General features: G+C 38.6%; 1 protein-coding gene across 2 annotated transcripts in view; it reads left to right on the top strand.

Moving 5' to 3' along the window:
- The window catches only part of Anks1b (ankyrin repeat and sterile alpha motif domain containing 1B), a gene marked incomplete at its 5' end in the record, with an annotated part of 1,074,464 nt that overhangs the window by 747,607 nt on the left and 310,000 nt on the right, over positions 1-16,857 (top strand). For both annotated transcript variants that reach the window (XM_005374511.2, XM_013518589.1), the window contains 1 exon segment: positions 5,624-5,722. In XM_005374511.2, coding sequence (XP_005374568.1) covers positions 5,624-5,722 — 99 coding nt within the window.

The raw sequence follows: 16,857 nt of genomic DNA, 5'->3' as shown, positions 1-16,857 counted from the left end.
AAATATATTCATATGTAAGATATTCTCTATCTTATTGGTCAGTGATGTAACATTTATTTGAATCAATAATCTATATAATCTTCTTAAATATCACAAACATTTTCTTCATTAGCTAAATAAATACCTTGTGCAATGAGCCTGGTATAAAAATTTAATGAAGTGCATATAGTAAAATCCATTGTAGTAGAGAATGTGTTTAAATGGAGGATTTAGGTGGAGATATTTTTTAAATGGAGTACGAAGATTTTTTCCTCTGTTATTTCATTAGAGTGAGACAAGGAATTAAAATTGGAAAAAGCTAAATAAATAAATAAATAAATTTGGAAGAAGTATATCATCCATTCTATGATTATTTATAGTAACAATGTTTTTGTAGAATGGACTAAATAAAACAGTGTTCTAACAGTGACAGAAGAATTATAAATCTGGTGTGTATTACAATAACTATTACTGTAATCCAGCAGGAAAGACACATATTAAGTTACTTATAAATCAATATCAGAGTCACTCAAAGATTTATACAAGATAAAATGTAGCATTTTTATCTCAGGAAAAATCTGTGTACAATTTTATACCACCATATTATTTATGCTGTAAAAAAGTATTTTAGAAATAAACTAAAATATGTTTTTTCCATGTGTAAATTTGAAAGATCTTGGTGTCATTCTGTCGTACAGTTATACCATTTTAAATACTATGGCTACATAGATTGTGGAGAAGAATCTAATTGAGTTAATTATAGAGCAAAAGCAATTTTTCCCAATCAACAGTGTCCTTTTGGTCTTTTGAGCCTTGGCTGAATAAAGAGCGAGAATAAATAACATCACATAACTCAGGCTGGTATTGAGGAGAAACCAGGTCCCTATGGTCCCTAAATGTTGCCCAGCATCCTGTATAATATGTAATGTGAGGGAAGAGCTTCTAAGTGAGTGTGATACAATGTTAACACTATGAAACTAGAACTTCTCTCAAGCTGTAGTTCTGAGAGACAGACCCTTAATACAGATATTCCTAAGAGATTATTTCAATAAATAACTGTTCTATTTCTAATATACCATTAAGTGCAAAAACTGCTTTTCATTCTATTTGGTCATCTTATGAGTTTATGACAGTTGAAAACATCCCATGAATAAGATATTGGTCAGAAAAACTTTAGCAATTAGTGCATGAAATGTTAGGTAATTTTTCTTCATTCCATGATTTAAGAAAGCAATAAAGACCTCCTGGATTAAACATTTCTTGTCAGCAAAAGAAGGGCTTTTATAAAAACATTGCCTAGGGCATTCAATCATCTAGTAAGTTACTGACTAAACAATTTTATCAGTGATTGTTATTCTCTAAATACCTTGTGCAATGAGCCTGGTAAGGTGCTAAGAAAGGAATTTATCAATTGAACTTGCCATTTTCATAACATAGATTTATAAAAAGCTATAATAAAGAAACACTCATGAAAGTAGAACAATGTTCTAATTTGCATTGATGACTGCAAATTCAAAACAGAATTTGCTGAAGATCCTAAATTTAATGTTCATGAACCTTTGACTCAGAAGCACATGAATAATTCTATCTGGAAAATGACTCAAGTATTTTTTTATTCCCTGCCCCATTTTTGCCCCATCTACGTAATATGGCCAGAGTTTTCAACATCTGTAGTTGTCGACCAGCACTCATAGAACTTTCTACAATGAGAGAAATGTTCTAAATCTGTGCGGTCCAGTTTGGTGGCCACCAGACACGTCTGGCCAATGAGCACTTGAAATCAAGATTGAAAAGAATCGAGCAGGTTTGGCAATCAAGAGGTCATTCTTAACATGTAGCAACATTCTGTGGAGTCAGCTGCAGATAAAAGCTTACTATCGTGGTGGAGGGGTAGATGGAAGGTGAAGCAGCAGAGACAGCAGGTGTACCGGGAGGTGAGGAGGTGGACAGTACACGGGAGTAGGTGGTTAAGCAGAAAACAGGCACAGAAACTAGTGATGTGGTTTTCATGTGAAAATGGTCGGAGGAGGGAGAAAGCTGGGATTTATATTCAGCCTTTATTAGGAATAAAGAAGTCAAGCTGCAATTCTGTAGCATTTGGTAAAGACAAGTGATAAAGGGGGGATGAATTCCAACTCCCTAGGAAGAATGGGAACATTTGTGGTCCTTGATGGCATAAATTGTTACCCACGTACAAAAGGTGTGGTGATGAGGCTTGAAACATTGGATTTTTCTCTGAAAAGCTGCAGGAATCTATAATGCTGCAAAAATAAGGTATTCTATTATTTCCTTTGGCAGAAATTTTACTGTCACAATTTCAAGATTAATTTGTGAAAAAGATGCGTTCTTGAAGTTCTCTGTAATCATTTCCTCACACTAAGTTGCAAACTCTCAAACACTAAAATGTAATTTAAAATTTACCATCTATACTTATATATAATGATACTAATCGAAAGTCAAATATGGCTGAAATCATACCATTTTTTGAACTAAATGCACATTATGGGTGAGAAGCCGAGACAGAATACATGACTCACCCAGCTTTTCCATGACCCAAACTCAGGTCTTTTGACCCAACACCCTTGCCTGCTAGATGACTTACCTGGATATTTGGCTATCCCTATGGATTAGAGAAAGGGAAAAATAGAAAACTTCTTTTTATTACTAATTTTTCATGGACATCATAGTTGTACTTACTCATGGGGTGTAGTGTGATGATTCTACACGTGTATCTATTGTGTGATGAACAAGTCAGAGTAATTAGCAAAATAAAAATTTCTAACTGTACACCTCATTGGAAACAGTGATTCTTTTTCTGTACATTTCTCAGCTAGCACCGTTTGCCTTTGGATACATTCTCACACTTTGCATTATGCTTCTTATTCTTTTCACTCATTTTTCAAAAGTAGTCATTATCCTGTATACTTGGAAAGGTGACCCAAACAGAAAATACTGTTATACATTTAACACCTTCTTTTAAAATGACTAACTTCCCTACAAGTCTTCCAAAAAGTCTCCCTTCTTAAGGAAGGGGAAGATAATAAATGGATGGCTTCAAGGAAAAACAGTGGTCTACCTTGATCTCATTGCACAGGCGTCAAATTTCAGTATTACCTGTGGACTGCAGCTTTTCTAACCTGTAGATTCTAGTGTGCTTCATACAGGGCCTGCATCTTGCATGAGCTAAAGGTGTGGGCTGGTAATTCCGTATATGGGAAAAATGATAATGCTATAGTAAGCATATGGCTGCAGATATTTTTTTTATTGAAGGCCAGTAACTCCTTTCAAAAATCCCTGAAAAAGTAAAGGTCAGAATATGTATCACATATCCTGCTCAAGCCTCTGTCGTCCATTTCTGGAAATAATAAGGCTTTCTCAAAGTGAAGTCATTTATATTCTTAGCCATGCTATATTGTGTGCACTGAGTAATTTCTTGAGAGCAGTGTGGCATATTGCCAAGACTGGCTTTATTTGTTTTTCATTAGGCTTTTCATTATCGTGCTGCTGTATACCTGGTTTATTCTGCTTCCTCCAAGATGGCTGCTGGAGTTTAAGCTTACAAATGATACCATGAGTAGGTGGAATGCTTTTGTCCAGTGAATGCCCATTTTAAATCCCTGGAATCATTCTAATGGCTTTAATCTTTATAAGAACATTCAATTATCCATTTGTAACATGGTCTGATATTCAGCTGTTTACATCCATCTATTCTGGTCTGTCCAGAATAAGCATTAGTCTTCCTTTGCACTGCACTAGGTCTGCCCCTGCACATTTCTTATTCCAGGAAAGGGCATCCAGGGCCACCTCCTACCCTAACCTACTATTTAACACATTCAGTATCCAACTCAAACTTTTGATACTTTTCAATCTACCTGCTTCTTTCTGCTCCCAGGACTACTACCTTCGTCTCAGCCCGCATCATCTCTAGAGGAACTTTAGCAGACTCCTTCTGGTCTGTGTGGGCCCAGGATGACCCTTTCCAGTTCATCTTCCTTCCCTTTGAATGTCTGTCAGAATCTATTGTTCTCCACAAACAAGTGTTCTGTCTTTTCTATTCCTAAGTGTTTTTTACACATTAATAGGAAAGTTTGACTTGTCCAGACAGATAGCAATCCAAATTCCCAAATTTCTACAGACTTCTCATTTTCAGAAATATTGTATTTTTATTTTTTAAATTGATATATAATACTTGTACTTATTTATAGGTAAAGTATGATAATTTGATATATGCATACAACAAATAATGTTCAAATCAGGACAACCAGCATTTCTGTGTCGTCAAATGCTTAAATTTTCTGTACACACTAAAGAAAACTAAATTCTTCTTTTCTAGTTATTTTGAGAAAATATAATGAATTGTTTTAGGCTATAGTTACCGAACTGTGAAATTAGATTAAATTTCTTCCATCTAATTGCATCTGGTACCCACTACGCAAACTCTCTACTTCCCCTTCTCCCTGTCCTTAGCCCTGTCACCACTACTTTACTACTTTTATGCAGTCATCTCTTTTAGTTTCCTTACAAGCTTGAGGTCATACAGTACTTGTCTTTCTGTGCTGAGTTTATTTCACGAGTCATCAATTTAAAGAAAAACTGAAGCTTACACACTTGAAAGTCTCAAATTTAGAGACAGAATGATCAATAACCAGAGACTTAAAATAATCATTAAAATCTGAGACTTTCAGGGCTAGATTAGTCCTCGGAGATTGTGTGGCTCACCTTCATCACTCTATAGATAAAAAACTGTCTCGGTCACAGAAACCAAAATGGTCTTTCTAAATTTAGAATCTGATCATATAACTCTTTTCTTACAACCCATCCATGGCTTCACATCATGGTCTGAATGAAGTCTAAACCCTTCAGCATGGCCTCCAGTATCTGTGTAGTGTAGTCTCTGCTTACCTTTCCACCCTTACTTTTTCTCTTCTCCCAACTTATCCCATAACACGAAACTTCCAACTGCTCTGTTTTTCCTACAGGTTATTGCACATAATTTCTTTCATCCTTCCACTTCTGGGTCCTGACCACACTTCAGATATCATCTGCTCCAAAAACCGTCTCATGTCCCCTCTGGACTTCCAAAGCTCGCCATCCAAGCCTTTCATAGCATTCTCACTGCTTTGAACAATCCATTTGTCCCTGGTCTGGAAGTCATGGGCAGGGACCTGCATCTTATTCATTATTCTCCCCACATTTTGATTAGGAGTTTGGAATTGAGTATTTTAAAATTAATTATCCTGATTTTTAACCTGCCTAGTGCATGTCACTCTTTTCTTCTATCAGCCCACCTCACAAAATCTGTTTTCAGATTACTTTTTAAAAGCTGATTTATTCATATCAATGTGGAGGTTACAGATAATCTTAAATGACAACTTATCCAAGAAGAGTTTAAATTCCTGAGGAACAGAATTCTAAGTCACAGGGATTAATCTTCAGTGTACATAATCCAATCATCAATGGTAAGATTTGTGAGAAGGAAGTTCCTCTAGCCTTCAAATCGGTGGCCTCGGTGACTCAGTTGTCCTCACCCACATAGAGTAATGACTGTGTGTCTTTGTTTATACCAACCAGATCATTTGTCAGTTATTATTTTTTCCAGTGTAAATGTTTGATTTATCCTGTAATGTTTCTGGTTTTGTTTCAGGGAAGCAATGTTATGGAAGATCAGGATCTGCTGGAAATTGGAATCCTTAATTCTGGGCACAGACAGAGAATTCTGCAGGCAATCCAGCTACTTCCAAAGGTAAGCAGTGCTTTGTTGCCCTGCTCCTACATACAGTTGCTTCCTTTGGTTTTAAGTTCAGGCATACAAGGAGTATGAATATGCAAGTACAATATTTCAGCCCACAAGGGCAGGCCTTATTAAGTCCTACTGCACATTCAGACACGCATGACTACTATGGGCTCACTTGTCTTTTTGTTGACCTAGAAGATTGCAATATAGGAAACATTGCTCACCAATAATGCAGCTTTAGAATTTCCCTTCTGTGAGAGTCCTAACACAGATGTAAATATCCTTCCTAACTCCCAAGTACAGCTCAGATTCAGGAACTCTAAGTTCATACTGAATGAATACAGGAATGCCCCTGGCTTAAAAGCCTCCTGCTGCATAAGAGACAATATCTCTTATAGCAACCCCATAGACCTAGTCTCTAGGGTCCCTACAAGGAACCTGCGTAATTACAAGAGTCATCACCCAGGGAAGTCCAAAATGTCCCATCCCCACCATGCATTTACAGTTCTAGATAGTTCTTCCCAGTACAGATGCAGTTTGCCAACCAGGCATCATTTTTACTATAAGCTGTATATTACCTAGCAACACAGTTGACCTTCTGTTTGTGGATACGATTTTAAAGGAGCCTAAAGGAAGAGGTGGGATGTTAGTACTTGTCTTTCAAAATATATGGGATTTTAAATGACCAGGAGTGGGGAAGGCATTTCAGGCCAGTAGCAACCGTACAATTACAGGTATGGTCCAAGCATCAAGTTGCTAGAAGCATCAGGGAAATAATTAGTAATTAAACACTTGATGGGATTTTCATAACAGTGGGAATGTACTTAATACCACTGAACTATACACTAAAAATGCTAACTAAGATGGTAACTTATGTGTATCCCATCACAGTCTTAAAAATAATCAAAAAAACTAAGAAGAAAATCTAACGTGAATAAAACAGAACATATAGCAATGGAGTGAGAGATAAAGCAGAGAAGGTAGACTGGGTCAGTGTGTGTCAGGCTAAGGAATATGAAATTTATTCTGTAGGCACAGGAGAATGGACATGACTGGACTGCTTTCTGCTGATTAACTCTGGAGGCAGTTTACAAGAAGAATTAGAAGCAGGGAAAGTTGAAGCAGGGTCATCCAGTTGGGGAAGGGTTAGGGGAAGCAAGATTAGAGGCAGAGTAACAGCTGGACAGTAATGGATGCACCCAGATCAGTGAGATTATCCTATGTTGTATACCGTCTTTTTTACCCTTGGGAAGTTATACCTTTGCCTTCTCAGTGTGGGAAAAAAATATTAACCACTGTTGCTAGGGAAGTTATTGGATGAAATTGGCCAACTGACAGTGAACTGAGATTCTACTGAGAGAAACTTAACATCTTTGAGATTCAAGAGGGGGGTGGTCAGACATACTGAGTTTAATCATGTAATCTTCGACACTAAGAAGAGAAGAATAAAATGTTCTTAGAATTAATTTTCAGAGTGATTTCTATGAGCATGTTGTTTGGCTCTTTATCTTGGTAACTTCGTTTAAAATATGACTCCCTTAGCTAATATGACTCCTCCTCACTTTCAGCACACTTGTCCATAGCTTCACCTCATGGCCAGAATGAAGTCTAAACCCCTCAACACACTGCATCCCCAGCACCTAGCACAGGGCCTGAGTCAGGATATAGAGGGGCTCACAGGGAGTGACTTACCCTGTCACAGTGCTCCCTGTTATTTAAAGTTCAACACTGATAATATCATACCACTTGCTCTGAGAAACTCCACCTAGACTAGAACCACATCGCACACCTTGGCAGTTGTCATCCTAATCCAAATGCACCGCTTGTAGAAAGACTACTGCTGTGGATTCCAATACGTCCTCCTGGTTTGACTACATGAATCCATTTCTTACGGATCCTGGCTAGCCTGGACTATTCAGCACATATACTCTCTGTCCAGATATCCCTCCTAACCTCACAACTAGACTTCTACACAATATTTCCAACTACCCTTCTAAATGTAAATCAGATGACCCTGCTTGAAATCTTTCTTCACTTAGAAGGAAATATTTTTCTTGACTTGCAAGAACAGTAGGCCCTGGTCTCTTCCCACTTCTGTGACAGGATCCATCACTCTTTCCTTCCACACTCTAGTAAGATCCCTTTCTTTTGTGCTGGTTGGTTGGTTGGTTGGTTGGTTGGCTGGTCTGAAACAGGGTAGTGCTATGTAGTTTAGGCTGGCCTCAGATTCACAGCAATCTTTCTACATCAGCCTCCTGAATACAGGGATTATAAGCGTGTGCCACCATTCCCAGCTCTTTTTGTCATTTTTTACAAGAACTTTCCATGTGAGTCTCTCTGCATGGAAAGCCCTCCCTTCAGATTTTAATACATCACCAACTCTGCTTAGATGTTGCCCTTTCGTAGAGACCTTGTGAACTAAAACACTTTCACCAGCCATTGCTATACTTTGTACTGACCTGCTTTATTTTTCTTCGTGGCACTTATGATTACCTGAAGTTATATTATTTGTTTGTTTGTTTTTTCTTTATTTTCTATTTTGGCCAGAGGCAGCAAAATCTAAGAGAGGCAAAATTTTATGTAACCAGCTCCTAGAACAACAGTGTTTGGAGCATAGTAACTGATCAAGAAACATTGGTTTGTTTGTTTGTTTTGTTTTGTTTTGTTTTTCTTCTGGTACCAGGAATTGAACTCACGACCTTGCGCTTGCCAGGCAGGCACTTCTGCTGCTGAGCTAAATCCCCAGCCCCAAGAAACATTTGTAAAATAAGGGAATACAGTAACGTCTAATTAGTCTGACATTTTTATTGGCCTACACTTGGCCCTGTCTGAAGGTTGAAAACATTCTATCCCTTCTGTTTTATAAGCATACTGACGGCAGAGACATTTCAATCTTTGAATTGCCCTTTGTGCTTAGCCCAATATGTATGTATTAAAAAATGAATGAAGGAGTAATTGAACTGATGAATATTTTCCTCACATGTCATTCAAATGTTTTTGGTCTCTTTGTTTTGTTTATACGATCTTTGGTCATCAGAATAGCTGTGTTCTTCACCTACCATGAGACATATGCTGTAATTACTACCTGAGATGCCTTAATGAGCATATTTTGTTCTGGAATTGGTGAGATTGTTCCAAAACAGAGCAAGTGTAGTTTTCTGAGAACAATTTTGATCTCTTAGCACTCTTCAAAGCATATTTTGTTTGTATTTGTTGTCTCAAGTTTCAAAGAAAAAAATTTCTTCCTTTGGTAATGGTTTTTCTATACTATGTCCTTTTAATATTGAAATTACCCCCAGTGCAAAGATCTGCATATTCCCAAGTACATTTGATATGTTCAGTGCGCATGATACATTAGATGTACTCCAAGCACAGACCTCTGTAGAATAGTAGTCATAGGGATTTCTTTGCTTTAATGCATGCTTTCCCTCTATATTTGGCTCTGCTTGACTTCCAAGGTAAATCCTATCCATGTTCACACAGCATCCACTTCCTTCACCAATCCCAAGTCAGTCTTTTCTCAGGTTTTAAAGTTTCCTTGGACTTCTGCAAGGCTAAATGTCCCCCTTCCCCGCTTTGAAGAGAGGAAACATGCCTAAAGTTCCATGAGAAAACAGATTGTCCACTCCTGCAACTATAAGCAAGTTGTGCAGTTTCTGTCCCTTAGACACAGGGAAATGATCTGTTTGCTTACTTGCAATGCGTGGTTTACCTTTCCCAGGGAAGAACTCTATGGTTGGAAAATCTTGGGATAATCTTCTAATATGCTTTTGTTTTTAAAGGGGTGTAATCACTTTTGTTCCTTGACAAGATACCTCCTGAGGGGCCAGGGATCTGACTCAGTTGTGCAGTGCCTGCCTGGCAAGCGTGAGGTCCTGAGTTCGATTCCTGATACCCCACCCCTACCTCAAAAAGAAGAAGAATATACCACCTGAAGTTCAGGTAGTCAAATGATTTTCAATTGAAACATTTATTTTTCTTCTTAATATCGGTCATCCTAAATTGAAAATGTATTTTAGCATCCTTTTATATTATACACTCTTTCGGTATTTCCTATTCTAATGCTTTGCTATCTTAGCTCCTGGAATTGTTTATTAGTGATCTGTACTTTCTGTTCCCTTTTCCTTTGTTCCCATTCATCCTTCAATCTGGGTGAGTCCAACTTGCTCTTTTGCTACCAGCCCACAAGGCTGGTGCTAACGTCTTAGTAACAAGCGGAATGGAGATCCCATGAGCCCCCCTCAGCTGTCCCCTCACTGCGACTTCAGTAGACTGATAATATTAGCAACCATCAACACTGTATGCTTTTACCTCGCACAGTACCTAGTTATTGTCTGCACTACTCTCTCTCTTTAACTGCTTCCTCAATTAAACCTGGGAGCTCCTCAAAATTCAGACACAAAAATATTTGATGACTGGAGAGTGCTGTTATCACACGTCTCTTTGTCAAACTGCACTTTCTGATACCCACTGTTTTGTTCATTGCTGCTCCACTTCTATTATGTTACGGAATGAAATCCCACATTTTAGTTGCCCTTGCCTTCTAAGTTCAGTTGCATTCAATCAGTATTTTTTGGAGTTATATATTTTTAATCTGTTCTTTTTTCACTTTGATTTGATTAAATTATTCCCTTTCCTCTCTTGAGTTTGAGACTGATTTTTAAAACAATTTCCTTTCTTCCAACAGAAAAATAGGATTTTCTTTTACTGCATCACAAATCACCCCGAATGTTAGTGGCATATAATAGCGTTTATTATCTTACAGTTGCTCTGGATCGGGAGTCCTGGTCCAGCTTAACTGAGTCCCCTGGCCCTGGGTCTCTCCTAAGGCTGCAGCCAACAAGTCTCAAGTAGCAAGCGTCCCATTCTAGCTCCCTCGTGTAGTTGTAGCCAAGGATCCAGTGCTTTGGGGGCATTGGGACTGAGACGTCAGTGCCTCCTGGCTGTGGACTGAAGACCTCCCTCAGTTCCTTATCCCATCAGCCCTCCACAGAGCGTGAAGCTCACATCAGTAAAGCAAGCAAGAGAACAAGGCAGTGCTAGGGAGATAGAAGTCATGGCCATTTCTACCCTACTCACAAAAGCAGCATCCTTCTGTTCATTAGAATCAAGTCATCAGACCCAGCTCCCACACAAAAGAATGTGTTTCAACAAGGATATGAATGCCAGGAGAGGGGACCTCACTGACCACCATAGAAGTCCGCCTACTACAGATACACTGTACAGTGGCTCACTTTTCAGTCTGGGTTCCACGTGTGCCTCCAGGGTGAGAGTGAAAGAACCTATTAACAATTACAGAGGATAATCCATCTTTTATTTCCTTGACCATCTTCCTGTGATATTCACAGTTAGATCACTGAGGAGGTACTCTGGCAAACACTGCTCAAAAGAGAGGCAGATGTCTCCGATGTGTAGCATTAGGTATATGCGGTATGACAGGACACAATTCTACAGTAATTAGGGACCTTGAAAATTTTCCAATTCCACCTAAAGACTTCATAGTCTGAATGTCACTGATCGAAGTGATACACACAAACAAGTAATCCCATACAGCATCCCAAAATTTTAAAAACATCTTTGTTCTTCATTAGTACCCCATTACTGAAAGGAGAGTATTTTTAATCTATATTATGGGAGTAAATTGGCCAAATTCTGTTGATTAGACTTCAGGGATATTTTTTTGTTTTTGTTTTGTGTGTGTGATTGCTTTGTTTTGATTTGGTTTGGGTTTTAGTACTGGGGATTGAACCCAAGAGCAACATCCTCAGCCCTTTCTATTTCTTATTATGAGACAAGGTCTCACTAAGTTAAGCAGGCTGACCTTAAATTTGCAATCCTCCTGCCTCAGCCTCCCAAGTAGCTGAGATTATAATAAGTGCCACTGTGCATGGGTTAGAAAATACATTTTAGAAGACTAACAAAGCTAGAAAGTTAGAGATCATTTAACTTTAGGCCTGATCAGAGCAAAAACTGTTAACTTACAAAAAAAAATCTGTGAGCAGAAATGAAGAGGTACTGGATGAACTGAGAACTTAAACACGTTTAAAGACAAGAAATTATGGTACCATGGAAACTGTGGCGCACTGGAGAACACAAGTCCCACACACCCCCAAACCCTCCACACCACCCCGCATAGTTTGTTAGCAAAACAAAGCACCGGGAGGAGGCAGATTAAAGTATAGCTTTTATCTTGTTAGTCTTGTGTCATAGGGGAAGAAAAACTCTTCAGAAATGAAGGTGTTAATATGATGGGGTCACAGATTATTTCAGAGTTTAACAGGAGTATTCTAGATGTGACATTATCACAATTTAGCTTCCTATTCAAGGTTGTATGCCTAAAGACTTCAGTTCACTTAAGATCCTTAAAATTAAGATATTTGTTGAATATAATCTTAATTGTGAGTGCACAATTTGTATTTGTTTTAGGGGAAAAGTGTAAATGTCTTTAGCAGTCTAGAAAGAAGATTTAGTCTTATTTCCCTGTCACTTAGAAACTGATAGAAATCCATTCCTATTTCTTCTGTTTATTTTTCACAAGGGTGATGACAAAATATAGGCTAGAGGCACAGATGCTGTCTTACGGTGCCTTTTGACAGAGTAACTTTTCATTCTCCTATCCCATCACTCCTTCTCCATCTACCTTCATTCTTTTTACTCTTTTTACTCCCAAATCTTTTCTTTCTCCACTGGTTGATGTTTTAAACTTCATGATACCCAGTTTTGGCTTTCAATCCTATGGACATCAGTTAAAGATACACTGTCTCTCACACACATATATGCATTGTTACCATGGAGGTCCCAAACTCAAATAAATACATGACCAGACTAACTGAGGGCATAGAGTACTCTACTTCTGTACTTCTGGTCTTTGTTTATTTCCAGGGGCCATACAAGCTCCGTTTAGCTCTGAGAATGTCTTACTGTTCTAGACCAGAGGTGGGCAAATCACCTCTGTATAATGCCAGGTCCTAAATACTTCACACTTGACAGATCATATGTTCCTTGATGCAGTTATTCAACCACATAGAGTAAAAGCAGCCACGGATAATTTCAAAATGAATGAATGTGGCCGTGTTCCAATAAAACTTTATTAATGAAAACAGCCAGTTATCTGTACTGATGCATACTTATACTGGCAATAAATCTTTGGCTAGAACTGAAAGCTTTTCTGTACTTCTTAGAATCTTTTAGAAAGAGAAGAAACTCCGGTCAAAATAGAGCTCACTGTGTCGCACTAACAAAAGGCCCCGGGATGACCCATATACCTCCTGGCATCACCCCAGAAATCTGTGTAACAAGCGCACTTCATAGTGATTAACAGGGTCGACACTGGCTGTGTCTATTAGAAGAGGCATCAGGTCCTGTGGCCGTCTTCACAGGAACATTTCAAATTTCAATATTTATATCAATCAACCTAGAAGTGTGTATTGAGCACTCCTGTACTCCCAGGTCTAACGCCAAAACAGCAACTCTCCCCATGTTTTCATAAAGCTTTAACTCACACAAACAAGAAAGCATAAAGCTCCAAACTCTCAGGCCTCAGCGTTTTCTTGTTCTCCGGCCTTTTATTAATGGTCCTTCACTCATTTTGTATGCTTAATCTATTTCATGTATTGATATGGTCCAGAATTCAGTCTTAATCCTCTCCTCTTCTTCCTGCCCATATTTTCCTGGGCACCTCCATCTGTACCCATAGTCTGCTGTCACCTACTTACACAGGAGTAACTCCAAAACCTCTATCTCTAGTTCTGGAGATCTATCTGCCTTATAAACTCACATCTGTATATAACACAGAGACTTCTGAATAAATATGCCCATGCTGAGCTCCACCTTCTTCAAAATCACCTGGTATCCATCTATCGAATTTATCTTTAGGTACTCATTCTGTAAGTCATTGAGGATGACTGTTATATAGCAGGTACTTCTCTTAGCACTAGAGTTACAATAGTGAGCAATATAGACATGACCCTTACCTTCAAATCACTTCTGTATAAGAATCTAGCCATTCTGCACCAGATATATCTTCTACTGTGAAAAACAAGATACATTCATATATATATGTATCTGCAGTTAGTAATAGCATTTTCTTTATTATATAGTATGTTATATATCATGTATTTTCTATAATATTGTACTGATATATTTACATAAAATTATTTTATGAACACTATACCACATTTCTTTACTTTTATATAATAATATTTTGCTATAGTTATGCCTATGCACATATTTTATAATAATATGTACAATAAATATCATTACAGAAGTACTGGATGCTAGTAGTACACTCAGAAGAAGTGGTGGTTTGCAATAAGACTGAAAGATAACTGATTGTTCAGGAAAAATGTTGATGCCATTCAAGAATGGGGAACAAAGAGTAGTGGACTTTAAGGTCAAAAATTTAAGTGCTCTGAAGTACAAAAGTTTGAAAGTAGTAGCAAGTCATGAGATCTTTCTTATTATTCATTAGGCTGGCATGCTATATAATAACGGCAATGAACTCTAGCCACTGTAACAAACAACTCCATAATCTTAGTGGTTTAACACTATTAATTTATTTCTCATTCCTGCTGGGTTCAGTATGGCTCAGGCAGCTCTAATCAGTAGCTCAGGGGTTCAAGCTTCTATCAGGGGTTGTCCTACCTTGAAGTTCCTTAAAGGTTGTTATAAAAGCAGAACAGGCCATACTGCCTTTATGGCAGCCCCTTAAAAACTCCATAACAGGCAATTAGTCAAGATTGTTTGCTCTTAACCTGCATTTGATTCACCGAGTCAGGTTCATGACCCTCACTAAAGTGCAAAGTAGAACAGGAAATATAGATTGTCTTTCCAGGAAGAGATGGTAGAAATCCTGAGAATCTAGCGGTTCTGCACCAGAAGCACCATTTCCTTTCTGCAGCCCAGCCACTACCTTTCCTCACATGAGTTTATTCTCTTCATTCTGATATGTATATATATTCATTCCTTGGAGAAACACCTTATGCTGTCTTCTCAGGGATAGATTGACAACTGAACCCTTCGGTGATCCCATCACACTCTATTAAATAGTACCTGTTGACTACTTTGTTTCTTACACAAGACTAGGATCTTTGCCATACGCATCTTCATTCCCTAAGTTCGGCACACAGAGTTTGAACATAGTACTACGAATTCATGTTTATTCAATTGAACTGAGCAAAACATGAATGCAGGTTCAAGATCAGTCCTGAATGGGTAGAACTCACAAATTCCTGACTGAATGCTTTTATGTGTAAGTGTGTTACTCAGGATAAGGCGAGTCTTTTGTGCATATAACACAACAGTATAGACCTGAATTTCCTAGAGCAACTTCGCCCCTCCCTCACGCCTCCTATTTTGTTTACAAGTGAGGACTTCTGACTAGTCTGTTTCTGAGGGGCACACTGGGGGAAGGAATGACCAGTGTTACATAGAGTTCTTTTTCCTCTTCAAAATGGAAAGGCCCAGTGTACAGAGTACAAACTAGCTGTAACTATATGTATGGGCTGAGTAGATATTCAAAGCACTGTTGGGTGTGACGATGGCACAGTCCAAAGTTAGTCACTCTCTGTTTCCAGGCTTTAATGCAATTTCAGGAAGCAAATTGGCTAGTGCATTCTTCGAAAGCTAAGACTGGGGATTTTTTAATACTTTATTTTAAATGAATTTGTATTGGATGGTTTATTATTTAAACCAGAGAGCCCAAATATCATGTTTACTCATAATCTCTCCTGATATTTGTGGAGAAATGGGGAAGGAATTAGGCAAGTAAACAGGTTCTCATCTATTGCCTCCCTCGGCGGCGGTTGTCCTTCAGCTGTGAGAAGTTCATCCCTATTTAGTAAGGAGCACTATCTCCCTCAAAGTTATCTTGCAGGCGGTGATGAGAGTGCAAGGGATTTGGATATCTGGACGCTTTCTCTTCCTTACCTCATTCTTCAAACAGCAATCACAATTTAGGGCTGGAAGGATCTTTTACATATCCAGCTCATCTTCTTACTTGCGTTATTTCAGAGGAGAGGAAACTCAATCCCAGTCTTATTCATTGCCCTGCCCCAAGGCAGATCGCTCCTTATTAACAGAACTGGAACTAAATCCAGGTATCCTTGCCCAGGACAATTTCCTCCTGGGTAAATGTTGTGGAAGTCAGAGACCCAGAGCTGTGAAGACGCTCGTGTATTCCTAAGAGAAACGGAAGCAGAAGGGACCAAAATTCTAAAAACAAGAGCAGAGATGTTTGCAAAATTGTGCTTCATTTGCACTTTAAACTTAAAAGGCAGTTTTTGCCACCTCTGTGAACCACTGAAATCTCTCTCCAGGGCAGAAAGGCAAGGGCCCTCATGGGAACCCTCAAGTCCTGGGAGGACAGGAAGGAGATGGCCCTGAGAAAGAAGAAAGGCAGAAATAGACCATGTCAGCTGTCCAGCAGCCACCAGGGGTCAGATCTCTTGTTTATTTTTCAGAGTGACCTAGAGAGGCTTCATGCATTGCAGCTTCCAGCAGGAAAGGTGTAATGAAATAAAGTAAACTGATCTCATTTATCTTGTTCTTTAATCTAGGTGGAGGGGAAGGGAGAATGGGCAGGATGGAGGGCCATGCCCGGTAAGGGAGTGGGAGAAAGCTTCAGAGCAATAAAACCCATGGAGATTACATATTTGTAGATGAAGCTAGGATTCGGCATGGTGTCACGCCTGGGAACATGGCCAGACTCCCTGAGTTTGTCTTGGCTTCCCTCTTTGCCTGATGGTAGCACCATGGCAAACTTCTGAGCATTTCCCTGCATATTTTCTCCTCTTTAAAATGGATGTCATGATTCTACCCTACCTTGAGAGATACTGTAATAATTAAATGAGTCTGCACTTATAAATCACTTAAAATGGAACTTGGCTTAGTGTATGTGTTATATTCAAGTCCATTAAATAAATTTTAAAAGAAGGTTGAAGGTGAACCAAGAAAAATATAAGACAATTGTTAAAAACCTCCAGCCCATTAATAGTATCTGAAAATTTCTACTCAAGGCATAAATAAAAAGCAAAACGAGCTTGCTTTTATATATTCATGCAACAGATATTTATGAACCACCTACCACATGCCAGCCACTAGTCTAGCTGGGGAGAATTTGCTCAGGAAACAAGACCTACAAGGTC

Source organism: Chinchilla lanigera, unplaced genomic scaffold (assembly GCF_000276665.1).
Source record: "Chinchilla lanigera isolate Chin_1 unplaced genomic scaffold, ChiLan1.0 scaffold00004, whole genome shotgun sequence".
Lineage (NCBI taxonomy): Eukaryota > Metazoa > Chordata > Mammalia > Rodentia > Chinchillidae > Chinchilla > Chinchilla lanigera.
The sequence above is the reverse complement of the archived record's forward strand: the minus strand, read 5'-3'. Positions and strand labels throughout refer to the sequence as shown.